The sequence below is a fragment of the Physeter macrocephalus genome, chromosome 21 (genome assembly GCF_002837175.3).
Source record: "Physeter macrocephalus isolate SW-GA chromosome 21, ASM283717v5, whole genome shotgun sequence".
Lineage (NCBI taxonomy): Eukaryota > Metazoa > Chordata > Mammalia > Artiodactyla > Physeteridae > Physeter > Physeter macrocephalus.
The window spans coordinates 86,461,510-86,483,164 of NC_041234.1; the positions used below are offsets into that span (position 1 = coordinate 86,461,510).

At 44.4% G+C, this 21,655-nt stretch overlaps 1 protein-coding gene across 1 annotated transcript in view; it reads right to left on the reverse strand.

The window, feature by feature from the left end:
* Positions 1–21,655, reverse strand: part of TRPC5 (transient receptor potential cation channel subfamily C member 5) — a 158,604-nt gene that overhangs the window by 20,578 nt on the left and 116,371 nt on the right. The window contains exon 6 of the mRNA XM_007115180.1: positions 16,503–16,698. Within this exon, the coding sequence (XP_007115242.1) occupies positions 16,503–16,698 (196 nt within the window). The remainder of the gene's footprint in view (positions 1–16,502; positions 16,699–21,655) is intronic.

A 21,655-nucleotide genomic window follows, 5' to 3' on the forward strand; every position in this document is an offset into this window, starting at 1 on the left:
TGGAGCTAGCCTTTCACCTTATATGATAGACAAATCAGACATTGACTTTTTAAAATTTTCACTGTTTGGTGATGACGCCCTTTCCCACACTTTGCCCTACCCTCTCTACGCAACTATGGCTTTTGAACATTCTCCGAGATCATCAGCCCCTGCCTGGGTGCTTTTGTATAAGATATAACCTACACAATCATAGCCTGTGGTTCTTCCTTTTCCAAGTTTCCAAAATTTTCAGGACTTTCGTGCTACCATAATGTGACCTTAATGACACATAGCCTTACATATATGTTCTAATCATGTGTGTGTTCTGCATTGCCTTTGATAATGTCAGCTCCTGTAGAGCAGGCGAGAGCTTCTATTTAGCTCCTTTTGCAGTGCCAGTGTAATGTACTGTGACTGTAGATCATACCCTCAAATGTTGTTGACTTGCTCAGATCCTGAACACATGGCCACAGCTAGGTCAAGTGAACATGTCTGTTCAATTTCACATTTCTCAGCAAATCCGAGCTCAAGGTTATTTTTCTTGCAATCAAACTACAAGGCCAATTTCCTACCAGCTTTTGATAAATTCTTATGCACTCTCTCAGATCTCCTGCCAGCAACCATCTTGCTCTAGCAAGTTGGAAAGCTTTAAAACATAATGCAAAGGAAGAGTGACAGGCACAGACACAGCAGAGCAGAGCCTTTAAGGAGGAAAGCTACTTCCAGGAGTCTTGGGCCCACTGGCAGGCTGGTTGGAGGTATATATTGAGGAGGGGGATATTTTGGCATCCTTCCCATTAACTAGTAGCTGCTTAGTTCATCTGGGCATAAGACTAGATCTGTTTCCCTATGATGGGAAAGCAATACAAATTGCCATGACATACACACTCCATGTTGAGGTGAGACAATACATTTCCCTGGCATCTCAACAGAAGTCTACCTCACTTTGGACTGCTTTCTTCCGATAGGATTCAGGGCATGCTTCTCAAATGTTGGTGTGCATCAGAATCATATGGGGCATTTGTTAAAAATGCAGATTTCTGGACCTCCCTAGACTTATATATTGTATTGTGGTTTTGCCTCAGGGCAATTTTAAAAAGATGTAAGCATTTAAAATATATCATCGTTTTTGTAACTCCATTTTTGTTTTCATTCATTTAAAAATTAGAAAGGAATCTTCAAAATATTGAAGTGGTCCAGACCTCCCACAACCTCTTGGAGGCCCTGCAGTAGAGAAAGTGCCCTCAGTGAGAATTACCATCCCCCGCCAGGCTCTCGCCTGCCTCCAACTTAGTGCGCATGTGCAGTGGTCTAGCGCCGAGCCAGTTCCCCGTTGCTAAATGGTCAGCAACCTGCCTCTCTTCCCCAAGGTTGCTAGGTGGTTAGAATTTCCTGTTTTAATCATTCTGGGGCCTCCTGGGAATGACTTTGATATTGGTTTATCTAGTTTAGAGCCCTGTGGTAACTTCAATCCAAGCACACAAACTCAGCTGCAAAACATAAAGGTCAAAAAGAGAGCCCTCCCTCCAGCTTCAGCTCCCTGCCCATCCATTGCCCCCAACACTTCCTGTACCCTAGTACTGATGGCCCCCAATAGCCCCAGACTGCAGGAGCCCCTTCAGTGGGTGTTACAAACAGGTCCTCCTTCCTACTGAACACATGCAGTTGTCCTTTGAGCAGCCATTATGTCTGCCTCCTGCCCCACCCCGAGGAATAAAACGGCCACTAATCCCTCCCCCAGTTATGTTGCTAGGTGGTTGAAACTGCCGCTCTGATCTCTCAAGGACTTGCTGTTACTTTTTTACTGGTTACAAAGTTTCCAGCCCCTGTAACCTCAGCTCCAGTGCACACATTCGGGTGCTAAACCTCAGGGCAAAGCTCAGAACCCACACACTAGCTCCACCCACATTTCATTACTGATACCAACCAGTCCCCCGTCTCCTTGCTTCATGAGCAATCCCAGCTGTTTGCAGACGAGACTCTCTTAGCGGTTGTCAAATATACCATACGGTGGTGTTAACTACAGTTGTCATTTGTGCATTACATCCCCAGGACTTATCTTACAACGGCAAGTTTGTATCTTTGGACCACCTTCATCCAATTCCCCCTCCCCCCAACGCCTTGCCTCTGGTCACCACAAATCCCATCTCTTTTTCTATGAGTTTCTTTTTTGTTTCTTTTTTAAGATTCCACATACAAGTGAGATCATGCAGTATTTGTCTTTCTCTGACTTATTTCACTCAGTATAATGTCCTCCAGACCCATCCATGTTGTCTTTAGCAAGCTGTCTCGTATTGAGGACAATGAAAGTGGCAGAACAAAAGACAACTGCAAATTGATCCAGTGCATTAGGCCCCTGAGACACAGAAGGATCTGCTTTCCATCTTCTAAAATGGTCCTGCAAAGTCCTCACAACCAGTCTGGGTTTTCTTTAGAGACCATTTAGGGTATGGAACACAGGTTATAAACAATAGAGCTTAATTATCTTTCCCACTCTGATTCCAAGGGACGTGGCAGGAAAAGTAGGAAACAAATCAGTGAGGGCACTGGATCCCTGGAATTCCCTCCTCCACACTCCACCTCTGACCCACTCTGTTGCCTTCAAATAAATCATCTACTTTCTGAGAGTCAGAATGAAATTTGGGCAGTTTTTAATTCATAATTTCTCATGAAATCAACCAATAGGATCGCAGTGCTTCTTCAGTCCCTCACTACGTCATCTGTAGTCATCCGGAAGAGTTTCAGTTTTTCTCCTCTTGTCTTCCCTGTCTCACTACAAGGTGGGCTGGCAGTGCGAGGAGAAGAAAAAAAGGCCTCAGGGAGTTTGGATGCTACAAATTTTAAAATGTGGTTCTCTCCCAGTAGACACCACCACTCCCCATTGTTATATGGGGAAGGTGGTGCCTCAGTGGAGTAGAACACAGTATGGGCAAGTTTTGGTTGAGCAATAGGGTGAAAGAGCAAAGTTGGGAGCAGGATGCCGTAGCCTGTGCAAGGTCAGAAGGAACAGCACTGTAGAAGCTTCTGGGTAACATAAAGTAAGTATATCCTAGTTCAGACTTGGAAATAAACCATGTTGCTTTCTGTAGGCCTCCACTCTATCACTGCAAACAAATATTCCTGTGATATCTCAGTGGTTCTCAAAGGAAATAAGCTCTCATTGGACCCCCAGGCCACAGTGAGCTCATGTGGTGAAAGAATTGTCCTCCCTCCCTCCTGACCAGGGCTGCTGGCCGTCATGGGATGGGGACTCTCTAAGTGCTTTCTGGAGCTACTGTCTTCTCTACATAACTGGCCTTTCTGGCCAGTTTCAAACATAATGGACCAGAAAATGAAGTGCCACATGTTCAACCTCTTAGCTTGCCTCTGGGAATGGGACATCAGACAGCTAGTTCTTTACATTTATCTAGAGCTTTACGCTTTCCCAAGCACTTTAACATACTTTCTCTCATTTGATTCTCACACCCACCTGCGAAGCTGTCAGGACATCGATTATCTAGTGCAGATGTGGCAACTGAGGTCTGGAGAGAGAAATTGCTTCTTGAGGGTCACACATCTAGTTCGTGGCAAAGCAGCTCTAGAATCCAAGTCTTCTGACCCTTGCTTCCACTCAAATCTGCCACTCACTTGGTTCACTTACTATCTATGGGTATGGTGCTCAAACAGGAGCATCCCTCACAGGATTCGGTAGGCTAATGCCCGGAAAGCTCAAGATCTCTTTGACATCCTGCTACACCCCATCCCCCATCAGGAGCTCTAGGGAGCCTGACCTTCTTGCATCCGCAACTCGACGCTTTACTCCTCCAAGAGCCTCCCTAGAGTGAAGGAAGGCACGAGGGACTGGGGGAAACTTTTTCCCTTTTATATTTTAATTGCTGTGTTTTTCCTAGATAGGAGAAGAGAGCTGGCTTGTTCTTATCTCTTAGTCCTCAGCTCAAATATCATCTCCTCAAAGAGACCTTCCCTGAGCCACCACTTTAGAGCGGGTGCCTTCGTTACTCTATCTCACGGCTCCCGGTTCTCTTCTCATACCAATTGCCACAAATCACCTGAATTGGTTCGCCTATGTTTGCTTATTCGTAGGCTCCCCACCAGAAGAAAAGTCCACTGAAATTAGGCACTTTGTCCTATTCACTTCTGCAGTCCTGAAGCCTGGCGTGGAGCAGGTGTACAATAGATTTTTGTAGAAGGAATGAATTGGAGAGCCAAAGGCAGAGATGAAGTGAGGGGAGAGCATCAGTAATATTATGTATCGGTTTTCAAGTCCATCATCTGATTTCATCTTCACAACAGCCTGCTGAGGTAGGTTCTGTTACTATTTCCATTTGATCAATAAGGCTCACCAGAGTGAAGACATTTGTCTAAGGACGCACAGCTAGAAACTGGTGGTCCGCAAGTCAAATCTGGATTGAGTTGACTCTAGAACCATAGCTCTTAAGTGCTTAGGTACACTGTCGCTTGGGGAAGTGCACTGAGTGGGATTTCACAATGAGCAGCGTGTTGTCTCCCACATGCCAGAAACAGAAACGGAGCCTGACCATGGTTCCGAGATTCTGACACACAGATCCCTCTATATACACTTGGCCGGGCCTCTGTCTGCCCAGGTTTCTCTCCTGCTTGTTTCCTTCAGTTTCTCTGCTACAGAAGTGACCTTTGCAGGGTTCTTGCTTTCAGCACTGCAGGTCAGACACTGCACAATTCTGGTAGCGCCATTCATAGCAGATGTGGCAGTCCTGAAACCCACTGAGCTGCTTGTCACCTTTTCTGGGCGTCTCCGGAAAGGTAAATAGAACCTTTCAGGCAAGCAGGCACAGATTATTCTGCCTGCCTGCATCTTGCAGCTGGGGAGTGAGGAAGCTTTTCCTTTGGGAGGACACAGGCAGTCAGACGGTGGTGAGCATATGGGGATTTGCTGAGCTCACCCAGCAGTTTTCAGAAATAACGGAGACTAAGCCCATCAGGGCTTCCATTTCTGAGCCTGGGAAGAAGTGAGAGGTGTGTCTTATCACCTGGTTGTGGAAAAATCCATAGGTCTGTCCCCATGTGGGATTATTACTGGTCTCACATACTCAGATTGTCATAGCATGTGCCGTCTAACTTCCTGCCTCACTGATGGGGAGCTTCCTTTTAACCTCCCAGGCCAGACTTCTATTTTTTAGATTGCTTCTAAATATCACCTCCTGAGGAGTCACTGGGCCTGAGTTCACCCTGACCTAACTCCTTACGCATAGCAGTTGCTCAAGTCCTTGTAGAAAGAATGAATTAACGAATGAACAAACTTGCCATGGAGCCCTGGGTAAGTCTCAGCCTTTGGAAACCCGTTTCCTCATCTGTAACATGCAGATGGTCGTGCCTACATTCACAGAGTTCTTGTGAGGATCAAACAAGACACTATACGCAAGTGTGCTTAGTAAAGTATAAAGCAATGTATTAACTATAATTATGAAATCCATCATCTAGGCAGATTTCCTTTCAGTTAGATAATGCCCCTCCCCATTGCCATACAATTTATTCAGCTCCAAACACTGAACACTTGCAAAGGATATAAACTCACATTATGTATTTTTTAAAACATGGTTGACAAACTATAGATCAGAGATTTTCCGAAGCTTCTCCCTATCGATTAGTGAAGAAGTATGTGTTGGGTACCTACTATGTGTCCCACATTTTACTAGGCATCAGGTGAATGTAAAGAAAACCTAAAGCAGACCCCCTGTCTTCACAGAGCTTCAGTCTACAAAGGTAGAAAAGAGACATATTTTGAAATAACTAGAGTAGAAGTTGGCAAACCATGGTCGGCCTGCCACTTGGTTTTGGATAGCCTGCGTGCTAGGAATGGTTGTTACATTTTTAAATGGTTGAATAAAAATCAAAAGTTAGAATAATATTCTTTGAGACAGTAACTTCCCTGGTGGCGCAGTGGATAAGAATCTGCCTGCCAATGCAGGGGATGTGGGTTTGATCCCTGGTCCAGGAAGATCCCACATGCTGTGGAGTAACGAAGCCCATGCGCCACAACTACTGAGCCTGCACTCTAGAGCCCGCACCACAACTACTGAGCCCTTGTGCCGCAACTACTGAAGCCCACGCCCTAGACCCCGTGCTCTGCAACAAGAGAAGCCACCGCAATGAGAAGCCCACGCACCGCAACAAAGACTAGCCCCCGCTCGCTGCAACTAGAGAAAGCCCGTGCACGCAGCAACGAAGACCCAACGCAGCCAAAACTAAAATTAAATTTTTTAAAAAAAATTCTTTGAGACAAAAATTATATGAATTTCCAATTTCAGGGCCCATAAATAAAGTTTTATTGGCACAGAGCCATGCCCACTTTTTAATGTATTTTCTATGGCTTCTTCTGCATTATAAGAACAGCATTGGATAGTGGTGACAGAGGTCTTACAGTTCACAAAGCCTAAAATATTCACTATCTGCCCCTTTAGAGAAAAAAACGTCAACCCCTAAACTAGAGGACAATAAGCTTAGGTTTGGTCAGCTTGTCAGTTGCTCTGTTTTCACACTTTAAAATGTTCTGGGAAGTCATATGCATTAAATATTCATTAATTTGGGGAATTCCCTGGCGGTCCAGTGGTTAGGACTCTGCACTTCCACTGCCGGGGGCCCGGGTTTGATCCCTGGTCGGGGAACTAAGATCCCAAAAGCCATGTGGCATGGCCAAAAAAAAAAAAAAGAAAAGAATTAGAAAAAAATCATTACTTTGTTCATTTATTCAGTAGATATTAAGTGAGAGCCTACTATGTGTCAGACCATGTATCCTGTTTAAGACTGGAGGGACTCCAGTATAAAGTATCTCTGCATTAGTATCAAGAGAAAAACACTGTGGCATAACCTCCTAGAAGATTCATCGGGTGATGGAAACTTCTCTGTGATTCCAGAAGTCTTGCGGGCCAGGCCAATGGGAACTCTGATGGAGTCAGTGAGAGGATTCTAATTCCAGTCACTCAAGACTTCTTTAATAACTGGTGCTGATTTTCTAATGAATGAGAAGGCCTATCATACTTTTCTTTCACTCTGGGTGATTTCCAATATGCCACATTTATTAAGAGCAGCTTTGAGATAAATATATTTCTCATCAAGACTTTGTGATTAGCTCACAGTTTTATAGGCCCAGGTACTTCTAAAAGTTCAAACGGGAAATTGGGAAAGAGAACAGAGGAAAAAGCAAGATAATCCTATGATGGAAGAAAGGAGAATAAGAAAGAGAAATATAATTACCTCCCCCCACCCCATTTCTACTCTTAGATCGCTTCTATTTTCCTCTTTTAAACAAAGGCAGATTTACCTTGACAGCTGACATAATGTAATTTTGCTGTCAGATCTCAAGTAAAAAGCAGAGTATTGCAGTAGGTCGTAACCTCCGAGGCTCCTCTGGGGTATTTTGGCTTCTGTGTTGTAGCTAAAGGCCACCTCCTGGCCCAGGCTGTCTCTCACGCTGAACCGGGCTACAACACAGGGCTCTGGTGACCACAGCAAGAGAGAGACCTAATTAATATTAATCACTCAGATCTCATGTTTAGTTTCTAAACCTCAAGCTGCTCAGAAATTAAAGAACATTTGCATCAGATAGCTTTCCAGTCAATTGATTCTTGATGCCCAGAACAAGAATCAAGGCAGAAGCCAAGAAGAACACCTTCCTCAACCATGGCCTTTGGGCCATGGACATTTGACTTTTCCACCAATATTATTTGTAGCCTATGAAGAGAACATTCAGAGGCCAATCCATAGGAAGGCCAGGTCTTCTCAGCTTGTTTCCAGGTTGTCCGTCCATAGTTGTTATTTTATGTAGTGGTTGAAGGCACCTTTGGCTTGGGGACTGTTGCACAGACCTGCTGCTTTGCAAAATTGTGATGATGGTGACATTTTCCTCCAGTGCCTCCAATCTCTTTCTCTTATTGGTGTCCTATCTCCAGTCTTCTTCAGGTACATTTTCCTCACTCGCTTGGCTCCCCATGAAAACCTGATCTCAGTAAGGGATTGAACTCACACTGAGTCATAAGTCACCTACTGACAACTTAAAACATATTTCCATTATAACTGGGGACAAGGTCCTAAGGTGAGGGATTTCAGCAGGACAGTGGGAGGATGTCTATGAATCCTCTGAGATTTCTGCTAAATTGTATGCATGTTTGCTTCATCAGATTATCAAAGCAATCCATGACCTGAAAAAGGTAAAGTGCAGCCTTAAAGTAAATAAATGAAATGCAAATAGTGAAACTTGAAACTGTAGTTCCATGACTGTCAACGCCATGAGAACAGGGACCACATCTTTCTTGCTCCCCTGTTACCTACTGTATCCCCAGTGCCAAGAACATAGTAGAGTACATGGTAGTCTCTCAATAATCATTTGTTAAATTCATTCATTTATCCATCCAAGAGATAGTTACTGTTAAGTGAATGGATGAAAGAGTAAAGGAATCAGCTGGCAGAAGAGCAAAGGTATTCTTTGGGCATTAGGCCCTACCCGTCACTTACAGAGTTGGTCCTGTTTCTGTTTGAGTTACCCAGGATAGAGTCTCCATGACAACTACTGATGTTCCTGATGAACATCCAGGACAGGTGAGTCTGGGATGCGGAGAAGCAGTCCAGGCATCTGCCCTGTTTGGTTGTCCTTTAGCACAGGGAAAGAAAACCCACTTCCCTTCACTTGTCCTCTTCCCATTTCCACTTGCATCTTTGTCGGTCACCAAAATCATTACCAGGCAGCAGCAGGCATCAAAGGCTCAGCAGAGACCTGCCAGAATATAACCCTCAGCATTTTGAGGCAGAGTGCTCTCATCCCCAGCAGATGCAGGCTCTCAGACAGCTTGCTGACAAAACCACGAGTGGGTGTTGATGCAGAATCAACAGGAATCCATTTCTGTGTTAGACCACCAGGGGGAGGGCCAGGCCCAGGCAGGGCTGGAAGTCTGAAAAGCCAGCCTTTGGTGCCCCCTGCAGCGTTTGCGGAGAGAATGCTCCTCTCTCCTCCCCTGAAGCTGGAGGGTGGATAGTCAGTCCATTTGCTGGTGTGGATATAATTTCAAGTGAGGCTTTCAGGCGTCCAAGAGCTGTCTGGGAAGGAACAGGGCTGAGAGGGCCCAAGGCAGGATGTGTAAGTTGAACGAGGAGTTCTTGTCATGCCAATAAGCTTCGTAGCTCTGAACTTTTTACCCTCTGTGGGTGTGATGATTTCACGTGGGTTGTCTGATTGTTCATTTGGGGAGGCTGGGGATATTAGGGACAGAACTAAGAAGAAACCAGAAGTTTGAAGTCTGGTGGGCAAAAAAAAAAAAAAAAAAAAAAAAAGGAAAGAAAAGGAGAGCTAGTGTGTGTGTGTGTGTGTGTGTGTGTCTGTGTATGTGTCTGTGTGTGTGTCTGTGTGCGTGTCTGTGATGGGGGCTGGGGGGCAGGAAATCTCAGCTGAGGAAAACAGAATAAGTCACTTAGTCTCCAGAAACAAGGAGAAGGCTCCTTAGGGATCCTTAGAGGATCCCTCTGGTTAGAAGCCAGGGGAGAGTCCATGAGTCAGTGAACCAAGTAGAAGGGTGAAGCTGGGGGGAGTCTGAGGTTGTGTGGAAGGCTTGCACCAGGGCCAGGGGGATTGGGATGCAGGCAGGAAAGGAGGAGGTATGGTTTCATTATTACTTTGGATCAGATAGACCTGCTGGAGCCCTTATGAAGAGTGTGCCCTTGGGCCAGTCACTTTGACCTCTGTGCCTCAGTTTCCTCACCTATAAAATTGAATTGTTACTAGTACCTACCTCAGGTAGTTGTAAGGATTTAATGAGAAAATATACATGAAAAGTGCTTTGTATAGTGTCTGGCACATTATAAGTGCTCAATAAATGGTAGTTATTATTTTTTTAAACATCTTTATTGGAGTATAATTGCTTTACAACGGTGTGTTAGTTTCTGCTTTATAACAAAGTGAATCAGCTATACATAAACATATATCCCCATATCCCCTCCCTCTTGCGTCTCCCTCCCACCCTCCCTATCCCACCCCTCTAGGTGGTCACAAAGCACCGAGCTGATCTCCCTGTGCCATGCGGCCGCTTCCCACTAGCTATCTATTTTACCTTTGGTAGTGTACATATGTCCATGCCACTCTCTCACTTCGTCCCAGCTTACCCTTCCCCCTCCCCACGCCCTCAAGTCCATTCTCTATGTCTGCATCTTTAGTCCTGTCCTGCTTCTAGGTTCTTCAGAACCATTTTTTTTTTGATAGTAGTTATAATGATATGAGATAGAAAGTGCCTGGGATTTAATAAAGGCTTGTATCTATGCCAGATATTCACTGTATTCTTATTACTGATTTCTCTAAGCCTTAGGAAACTGAGAAAGACCTCAGCTTGGGACTAGAGGTGGAGGCAAGGGGCTTGTCCAGGTAAGGTCTGGGTAAGGTAAGGCAGTCAACCCAGGGTGCTGTGCTAAGCCAGGTAGACAGCAGCATGAGGGCTCAGCATGGGCATGTGGGAAGCCACAAAAGCAGATCCCATCTTTAAAAATTAGTTTTCTAAAGGCAGGCTCTAAACTTCATCATCCAGCTCCTAGAGATGTGACTCTGCTTCATGCTTCTCCTCCTAACTCAGAGCTTAGCAGCAACAGGAAGCCCCTCTTATCCATGGAGTTGGAGGGACGACTGGAAGACGCGGTGAGTGGTGTTTCCAGAGCTGGTAGACTGGGGCTGTCTGGTGGGAGCTCGAGCCAAGATGGGGCTGCCCTGCAGAAGCTGGGGCCAAGGGGGGGTGGGATGCCTGGTGGTAGTTGGAGGTGAGCCACGTAGGAAACACAGCTGCTGCTGGAGTTGCCACAAAAAGTGAGGTTGGGGATGGGGAAGAAATATCCTAGCTTCTCTCTTCTTCCTACCTTCTGGTTGGTCAAACCCACACGGAAACAAATGGCAAGGGACTGTGGGGAATGTAGTTCGCTGATACAGAACAGAGCAGGAAATGAACAGGGAATGGATCTGAGAGTAAGCAGCAGATGAAAAGCCTAATTATCCATCCCCATTTTACAGAGGAGTCAAATGAGGCAGAAAGAGGTTAAGTTGCCCCAAACTACACTAAGTGGCAGTCCAGGTTTCAGATCCAGGCAGTCTGACTACTCCTGAGCCCATGCTCTCTGTAATCACTACTATTATATACTCACAGTAATAGCACTACTGTTATTTTACTCAAGGCAGACTTTTCCCTCTAGATTTAAAGCTCCCTAAAGGTATCTACTGTGTGTTTACCTTTATATCATTTATAGCACCTAGGCTTTGTGGATTTTTCCGAACCTACCAGAAAATGTAGATTTTTGACTGAAATGGGATTATCAGCGGTTTTCATAGGTTCCCCATCACCTGGGGTGAGTGGAGGGGACTATGAAAATGTCCTCTGCCATTCTGAATGTTTGTTTTCTCGTTAGTGAAATGTAGCAATTTCTGATCGGATTCCAGACAATGGTTTGGCAACAGGGAAAAGTCTAAGCGGCAATGAGAAAAATCGGTATCTAGATTGCTTGAGGGCATCCCAAAGGGAAGAGACAGTTATTAAAATCTGAAATGGCTTGGCTCCAATGTCATACAATTTCTACAACTTGAATTGAGCAGCTCCTTCACTTGGGAAGAGGATATACTATCCCTTAGATGACTTAGCTGGCAGGGTTTATGTTTTATTCTGTTTTATTAAGCAACAGGTCTTGGGTACTAAGAGTACACAGTTATGTTGGAAGAAGTGTCAGTGATTCCTATCTAAATGAAATCTACTGGAACTGGTAGGACAAGGTGATCGGACAGTTCAGAATGGTGGTATAACTGGAGCAGGAAAGAAGATGTGTTAGAGACCTTGTAGTGAAAGTGCATTTCCAGTGCTTCTTGGCCTCAAGGTAAGTGTCAATGTGATAGGAGAGTGGTTCTGTGCATGGGCCTTGGGGTTAGACTACCTCAGTTCAAATCTAGGCTCTACCACTCTCCAGCATATGGCTTTACCAGTATAATGGGGAATCATACATATTGTAATACAGTCCACTACTCTGGTTTTTCTCCTACCTCTCTGGTTGTTCTTTCTCAGTTTCTTTGCATGATCAATTCTGTCTTTCCAACCTCTAAACATTGGAGTACCCTGGGCCTCATTTTTGGATCTCTTTTCTATGCACAGTCACTCCCGTTGTGATCTCTCCAAGTCCCATGGTTTTAAACACTGTGGACATACTGCGACTCCCAAATCTCTGTCTCCAGCTTCTCCGCTGGACCTGTAAACCACTGCCTACCCAACATCTCCACTCAGATGTCTAATAGGCATTTCTCACTCTACATGTCTAAAACCCAACTCTGGATCTCTGCCCCCTCCCAAGCCTGTTCCTTTCCCACTCTTCCCCAGCTCAGTAAGGGATGAATCCACCCTTCCAGTTACTCAAGGCCCAAAATCATGGTGCCATCCTTGACTCCTCTCTTTTGTTCACACCCCACATCTCCATCAGCAAACTGGATCTATTTTTGAAATGTATCTAGAACCTGACCATTTCTCATTGTGTCCATGATGACCACCCTTGTCTAAGCCACCAACAGCTCTTGTCTGGGTCAATGCAGTGGTCTCATAATTTGTCTCTGTCCCGGTACCATTCCATCTTTTTTCAATCAGCCACGGCAATCTTATTAAAATGCCAGTTAGATCATGTACCTCCTCTGTTTAAAACCCACAGCTCCCCATTTCACTCAGAGAAGAAGCCAACGTCTTCACAAAGGTCTATCAGGCCCTACATGATCTGTCCCTCACCCCCATTACCTCTCTGACCTCATCTCTTACTTCTCTCCCCTTTGTGTACTCCACTTCGGTCACATTGGCCTTCCCAAGACTGAAATCAAGGTGTCAGCATAGCTCAGCTGTTATCTAGAGACTCTGGAGAAGAATCTGTTTCAAGTTCATTTATGTTGTTGGCAGAATTCATTTCCTTGTGGTAGTAGGACTGAGGTCCCCACTTCCATGCAGGCTGTCAGCTGGGGGCCATTCTCAACTCCTAAAGGCTGCCCATATTTTTTTTTACCACATGACTCCCTCCATCTTCAAGCCAGCAATGACACATCAAATCCTCCCTGCGCTTCAAATCTCTGACATTCTCTTCTGCTACCAGCTGGAGAAAACTCCGCTTTTAAAAGACTCATGTGATTAGATTAGGCCCACCTGGATAATTTCCCTGAGTAGTAACCTTAATTATATCTGCAAAACCCCTTTTGCCATGTAATGCAACGTAATCACAAGTGTGCTATCTCATCATATTCACAGTCCTAATGATTAGGGCGGGAAATCTTGGGGGAGCATTTTAGCACTGTACCCGCCACAATAAGAGTCAGGCTGAGAAACTGACCAATCAGAATGTACGCCAACAATAGCACCGGAGCAGGGGCGTGGATAATACCTGCTGCTCCAGGTGTTACCCGTTACTTGCTGGATTGTGGGGTGACCTGGAGGTGTCCCAGAGGCAGCAGCCGGAGTGGCAGCTATTTACCAACTGGTATGAAAATAATTTAATATTTTAACAACCAGGGACTGTAATAGTGCATAGCAGTTGTTTATCTGCTTGATTAGTTACAAATCATGGTGTAGCGTGTGAAGTGCTGCCTTCTTCTCTGAGTTTTGAGAGTCTGAGGTTGGTCCCGGATGACTAGGGGAAGGCCGGGAGACCACCTGCCCTCCTTGGCACTTCCATGGTGTGCAGTGGCCCCTTCCAGCCTTGCCCGCTGTTTTTGCGGCGCCAGGTATTTTTCTGAAGAATGTCTTCATTTGCATGGCTGTCTTACGCAGTGGGAGAGTCCATCCATCATCTGAGCCTCCAAATGCTGCCACCCCAAGGGAGACAACCAGTCCTACATATATGGCCTCTCCCCAAGCCATCCAGCAGATGTGGCTTAGTGAGGCAAGCGCTGTTTACTTGCTCTCAGCATTAGCGTGAACACTTCACAGCAGCCAAAGAAACCGAGGTTCTTATTAACTTGCTGAGTGAAGCTTGATCACAGATCATCATGAGCCTCATGTTTTCCGAGGACCGATCTCAGGCAACAGAGATGCCCTTTGTGGGTGAGTTGGGGTAGGAAGAGGGCCTGAGTTAAATGACTTTTCTGGGACTGGTCTGTTTCTCCCACCTAATATTTATATATGGGTGAATTTGATTAAAATGGTATCAAGGGCAGCTTCACTTGATGGACCTGGGAGCATACACATCAGGAACGGCAGAGACAAGGTGGATGTGTTGGAAGAAGTGTCACAGAGGGAAATAAGCAGCTTGAGGGAGATGTAAGGATAAAGGGAGGAGAGTAAATCACTGCTAATTGCAAACAACACTAATAATAATATACAACATGGCCAGCTTCACCTGCTGATGTTGGCCAGGACCACAGAGCACAGGTGAACAGATTCACAGGGAAGCCGGTCAATAACTGAGTCTCTACTTAGACTGAGTCAGCCTGTGGTACCTTTTGAAGTAGGAGAGATTTTTGTCTTCAGTGGCTTCCCTTCCTGTAACCTTTCCCCCATATCTGGGCCTTTCTAAAAACTGCATTAATACTGAAGTGGAGATGTTGCAAGTGGAATCAAATCTACTTGCTGGTCTTTACCATGTAAGCAGAACCAGATATTTTTGGAATCAGGTTGCCCAATATCAGGATCCCACTGGATCCGATTCCAAATGGTAAAGACACATTAACAGAGGATCCCAAAGCAGCGGGTAGTATTCAGGATGGTTGGCCATGACTCTAGATGTGTGAGATGATATAGACCCTATTAAGGCCATCTCTCTGCAAACCCCACCCCCCAGCTCCCTCTCAGGCTGAGGTGTTTTCTTCAGGTGCAACAGTAGGTAGCATGAAAACACTACTACCAGCAAGTGAGAGAGCTGGAGTTGAAGATTTCTACCCTTCCTAGCAAAATGTCACTGAGCTCAGTAGGAGACGCTACAGCCCTATCTCCCTTTTCCTCTGCCATTAGGAACAATCAGCTACAAGACAGCCAGGGAGAAAATGACAAATGCCTCAGCATGAACATTGCCATCCTCGGTAGGAGTAGGGGGTTTGGCTGATAGGCATAGTGGTGGAAAAACAAGCCCCTGAAATTCTATGCCTTTCCCCCTTATAAAGACAGGCTAGGAGTGAGCATAGAGTGTTTCAGAGTTGTTGGCCTAGTTAGGTTTGAAGGAGAGAGAGAGAGAGAAAGAAATTGAACTATATTCCATTTCAAAAGCAACAGATAGAATTTCAACCTAGAAGGGACCTTGAGAGCCTATCCTATTTATCTGTAGACACTCAGACTCATAGGATATCAGAGCTGGCAAGGATATTAAAGACCATCGAGTCAGACATACAAATGACCAACAGGTACATGTAAATCAAAATCACAATGAGATATCACCTCATACCTGTTAGAATGACTATTATAAAAAAGATAAAAGATAAGTTGTGGTGAGGGTATGGAGAAAAGGGAACTCTGGTGCACTGTTGGTGGGAATGAAAACTGGTGCAGCCACTATGGAAAACAGCATGGAGGTTCCTTAAAAAATTAAAAGTAGAGCTACCATATGGCCCAGAAATTGCACTTCTGGGTATTTATCTGAAGGAAATGAAATCACTGTCTTGAACAGATATCTGCACCCCCATATTCAGTGCAGTATTATTCACAATAGACAAGACATGCAAACAACCTAAGTATCCATTGATGGATCGATAAATAAAGTATGGGTAAAGAAAATATGGTATATATATACACATACACAACTAAAGATATAAATTCACTGATACTCAAGTAAGCAGGACCTCAGATAGCCAGAACTTCTTTGCTAATACTCCGTTTCTAGAAATGATAGTTAGATCATAAGAAAATAAGCTAAGTTTAGATGTTTATTTTGACATCAAAAACCAGGACAGGGCTTGGACTGATCCCATATCCTATACCTTCGCCATTTCTAGTTTAGAGTCATAAACGCTACTGATCTAAATGATAACATGATGGTCAAAGATTCAGCGATAGACTCTACTTAAGAGCATGCCACAGTGGACTGCAGTTACTCATACATTGTTGATAAAAAAAAAAAAATAGCCACTCTCTGAGAAGGTTGTCCTTGGCAATGGACTGCTCAGTTTTGGGAGGGAGAGGTCTGCAGTGAAGATGGAGATAAAGCCCTCCCGCCTAGAGAACTGGATCAGCTCAATCAACCCTGGAGATTAGTGAGGGGATATGTTGTAGCCAAACTGCTCATACCTCCTGAGCTCTTCTTACTAAGGCAAGAAAATGGATTCAGAGATTTAAGCATAATTTTAACAGGTAACCAAAAAGTCTTATTAACTAGAACATCTTCTAGACTACTGAGATCCAATGGACTAAGAGTCCAAACTGAGTTACCTTGGAAAGAAATAATTCAATCTAATAGCTGGAAAAGCTCATGTAAAATAACTAAGGCAGACAGACTATATTACTGAGTTTCCAATGGGCTCCAGGCCACTGTGACCACTCCTGAAACCAAGGTAACCGCCCTTATAGAGCAAAGCTACTCACGGCAATAAGCTGGTAGGAGTTGTTCATCATGGCGATCAGCATGTTCAGCAGCACTACCAGGGAGATGACATTGTACGTCCCAAACATGGTCGCTCCCACAAACTCTGTGAACTCGTGTCTGGCTTTTACATTGGTAACATAGAGATTTAAAAGGCCGAATACAGACCAGAAGAGTGACTGAAGGGTTTCAAAGAGCCTAAAAGAGATCAAAGAATAGGTTAGTTAATTCTCTAGGAGGAGCAAGAGAGAGCAAAAACATGAGGTGATTTGCTTAATTAATAAGGAAGCTGCCTGATTTGCATCCCAACAGGTAGACTCATGATCTCACGTATTTTGGTCTCTTCCCCAACACGAACCAGCCAGGTCAGTTTGTTTGTTCCCACTTCTACGTCTTATGCTTTGCCTTTCCACCCGGAATACCATCTTCCTCTTCTCAGTCTATGCAGAGCCTATAATTTGCCAAGATTTATTTCAAGGGCTACTTCCTACATCAAACTTTCTCCTTCATCTGCAGACCATGCGGTTTTACCACCTTTCTAATTACATAGAGGCAGTAAGTGCAGTGGCTAAGAATATGGTGCTTGGATTAGATTGCCCTAGGTTAAAAACTCAGCTCTGACACTTGCCAGCTGAGTGAACATGAGCAACTTAAACCATTTCTGATACTTCTTTTATGGTTTCCACAGGGCCCAGAATGGAGCTAAGCTCAGTGGAGGAGCTTAAGGATTCTTGAATGAACATTTATATGAATTATTTTTAATGATATATTAACTAACAATTATTGAGGACTTACTACATAAGCATACTAGGCACTTTACATACATTAACATTATGATCCTTATAAAAACTGTATTGTTACTGCTGAGGAAACAGAGGTTCAGAGATTGAATAACTTGCCCAAGGTCACCCATTTATATGATTTATATGTGCTGAGCCAGAATTCAAATCCAGGTTCTTCTGACCTCCCCAAATCACTGCATTATTCTACATTAGGTGGCTTCACAAATTATGGTTTCCTCTCATAGTCTCCACATCCAAATATGTAACTTTTGCAATGATATGTTTTGGGGGTCCAGGGTTTCTTTTGCATCATATTCAGAAATCTGTGCATACAGCAATACAGTGCAGCCAGCTCCTGGGTGGCACAAACCAACCTTTTCCCAAGCACGCGGAAGAGGCATAGAAGTTAAGAAATGCTACTTTAAGAATAGATGTAGGGCTTCCCTGGTGGCGCAGTGGTTGAGAGTCCGCCTGCCGATGCAGGGGACACGGGTTCGTGTCCCGGTCCGGGAAGATCGCACATGCCGCGGAGCGGCTGGGCCCGTGAGCCATGGCCACTGAGCCTGCGCGTCCGGAGCCTGTGCTCCGCAACGGGAGGGGCCACAACAGTGAGAGTCCCGCGTACCGCAAAAAAAAAAAAAAAAGAATAGATGTAACTTTTCAATTGCTCAAAATGTGTTGTTTTTATAGCCCAATATATTCTGAGAGTCTGGGGGATTGGTTCTTGGGTTCATTTCAGGGGTATGTATGGGCAATGTTTTAAAGATTTCCTCTGTCTGAGAGTGGTCTTACCCCTGTTCTCTGCATGGCTGTCTCCTTATCATCATTGAGGTCTCAGTTTAAATGTCACTTCCTCAGACAGGGTCTCCAGGGTCATTCTACCTAAAGTAGCTTCACGGGTTATTCTCTATCCTGTTGTCTTGTTTCAGTTTTTTGGTAGCACTTAAAACTCTAAAATTATATTATTTAGTAAATTTTTGTTTAAATGTTGATTTTCTGTTCATCCCCCACTAGAATGTAAGCTCTATGAGGAAAGAGACAGACACACAGCTACTATGTACCTGGCACGTAATAGGCACTCAATAATATTTGTTGAATAAATGAATGAAGACATATTACTATTACAGTTATCACTGGATTAAGGTCTAGAAGATTCCAAACCCATTGACAATTGCACATTCAGTAGGCTGCACAGTGAGTGTTAGTTCGTTTTGATGAAGGTTGTGCTCTGCAGTGGCCTGATTCTCAGGGGGCCTCCTTCGGGGCTGCCTGGGCAACATGCACATAGCCCTTTTCAACCTGTTAAATGGCTCTTCTCTAATCATTGTGGATAGCTTCCACTATCTTTTCAGTATCACATTACTTGAGAGCTAGCCAAGAAGGAAGAAATCTGTTTTTTGTTTGATGAAAGTAAGTGCCAGATGGTGAAACATTTGAGAATCAACAGTAAGATGAGAGTCTGGACTTCAAGGGCCAGGGAACAAGAACCAGAATATGACAAGTCAGACCTATCACAGGATCTGAATTTCCAGGAGATTCTACAAGTCAGGGCCAGGCAATACAATGCATCACAGAGCCAGGCAGAGTTTCAAAAATGGGGCAGATATAGGGTTCAAGAGTCTGGTTCTGTTAGGAAGGCCTTTCTAGGACCTGGCCGTGTCCATTTGAAGTCAGGGCAGGCAGGAGGCCAGCAAGGCACAAGAAGCTAGCCCAGCAGCTGGATAAACAAAAGCCAGGGAATATATCGTTCAGAAAAACAGAAAGCAGCTGCAGCAATTAGGAATGACACTGAAGAACCAGAGTCGCTGGAAGTTGAGTGTCCTTGAATATAGAAAGCATTCATTGTGTGTTTGTTGATTGCATGACAGACAACAAGGCCACAAGCCAGGGCAAGTATGTCATCAGTATGTTGGCAGGGTCTTACTTCATCAGTTGCTTCTCCAGAATGGATGATGTTACACTCCTTCACCCGCAGCCCCGTAACAATGAAAATTGCAATGGTTAATGCTTGAGTGTAGAGTTTAATACTAGCCATTCCAATGACTGATACAAAGATTCCTAAAAGTGAAAGTCCGGGCATTTAAAATCTGCCCTAAACTGTGGTGATATTCTAGTTAGGGAGACCCTATAGGTATAACTGTACAAGAGATAAGAAGAGGGGTAAAGATTGTTCCTCAGTTTTGGCGGTTGATAGAATGCCCTTGACATGAGGCACAAAATGTCACAACATGGTCTGGCCATTAGGAGAATCTGGTTTATTGAAAGGCATGCCAGGATAAAATGAGTGACTGACACTTGGGATAGATAAGCGCATCTGATGAGACATCTATAGGAAGCTCTGTCTTCTAGGCTTCTAGACTCAGTTGAATTTACAGGGAAAGGGCCATTACCTAGGGGTACTTGGTGGTCAGGTCCATAATACAATTATCACAGGGATAGAAAGACTTGTTGACCAAACTGCAGATCCTAATGCCAAAGGAATATTATTTTGATTTTAAAGGAGATGACCTGAGAGAAAACAATCAGTCCATTTTTATTTAGCGGAGAGTCAGCAAACATATGGAACTTGCTAGCTCAACAAGGGGCACAAAGTGAAGATACAAAGATTCAAGAAGACTTGATATTAACTGTTGGGAAGACAAATCCATACCATCTGGTTAAGGGGGAATTTGTGCATGTTGGGAGCCATCCATAAATAGATCACAAAGCTAAGAGCTGCTCCGTAGAATAGAGATGGGAACTGTAGTTCTCATGTCCCTTGCTGAAAGTCTTGTCTTTGAGATGAGGACTTGATCTTTCAAAAGGTAGCAGGAGGGACTTCCCTGGTGGTGCCGTGGTTAAGAATCCGCCTGCCAATGCAGGGGACATGGGTTCGAGCCCTGGTCCAGGAAGATCCCACAAGCCGCAAAGCAACTAAGCCCGTGCGCCACAACTACTGAGCCTGCGCTCTAGAGCCCGCGAGCCACAACTACTGAAGCCAGCACGCCTAGAGCCCGTGCTCTGCAACAAGAGAAGCCACTGCAATGAGAAGCCCGTGCACCACAACGAAGAGTAGCCCCTGCTCACCGCAACTAGAGAAAGCCAGCACGCAGCAACGAAGACCCAGTGCAGCCAAAACTAAAATAAACAAATAAATATTTAAAAAAAGAAAAAAGGTAGCAGGAGTATGGAGAAGATTTACCCCTCTGGACTTCATTCTGACCAGTGAAGAACTGGAGGATGTACCAGAAGAGAAAGGCTCCTTGGGAGAAAGCAGTGCCCTCATCCTTTCACAAGTTGTGCTGATAACACACATGGAGCAAAGGCATGGTCATCTCTTTGGTTATCCCTACCCATTTTGCAGTTCCCCAGACCTGCAATTTCTCATTTCATCCTGCCTTTGACAAGCTTCTAACTCTGGTTGGAGTGCTCCCACCCTATTCCCAACCTCTAGTCTCTACTCCTGTCCTGTCTCCTTCTCTGCCCAACTCTTGTTTGACCTGCCAGGCTCAGCTGAAGCCCCACCTCCTCTAGAAGTTTCCCCTGACTCCTTTCCTACAAGGTGGGGTTAGATGATCCTCTTTTATTCTCCCATAGCAGCCCAGCCTTAGTCCATAAAGGCACATGTCATGCTGTAGAGGCAAGAGAGGCGAGTGGCTAAGAGCAAACTTTAGACACCTTTACTTATTAACCATATGACTTTGGGAAAGTGGCACAGCCTCTTTAAAATTCAAGTTTCCTCATCTCTAAAATGGTCATTTGTAGGATAAATACTAACTGTTATCATTTATTGTGCTCTTACTATGTGCCAAGCACACATTGTAATATTTGATTCTCAAAATAACCCTATGAAGTAGCTACTATTCTTTTTTTTTTTTTTCAGATGAGAAACTGAGGGACAGAGTGGTCACACAGGCAGAAAATGGCAGAGGTAGGATTTATACCCAGCTCTTCTGACTCTTGAGTCCAAACACTTAACCACCTTTTTTTTTTTTTTTAATCACATAAAGTACTGCATGTAACACACTCGGCACAGTGCTCGGCATATAGTAAGCATTAAAAATGCAGCTATTCTAATTGTTCACTTGTGTTCTCCATTAGACTATGAACTTCTTGAGGATACGGATGCCATTTACTCAGTATCCTCATTGCCTGGCACATAGGAGTTGCTGAGTAAATGTTGAATAAATCTATAAAAGATTATAGAAGCACATAAGTAAGGAAAGTATGAATGAGTGGCACCCTTCCCGTGATAACAACAGCAGGAAGGCTATGAACTGAAATTAGGAGAAAAAGCTGAAGATACTCAGTAAGGACCTTTAAAACCTGGTCAGAACAAAAAGAAGAGTCTTTGATGGGGACTGAGTTTGTATCCACATAAATAAGATGGGAAA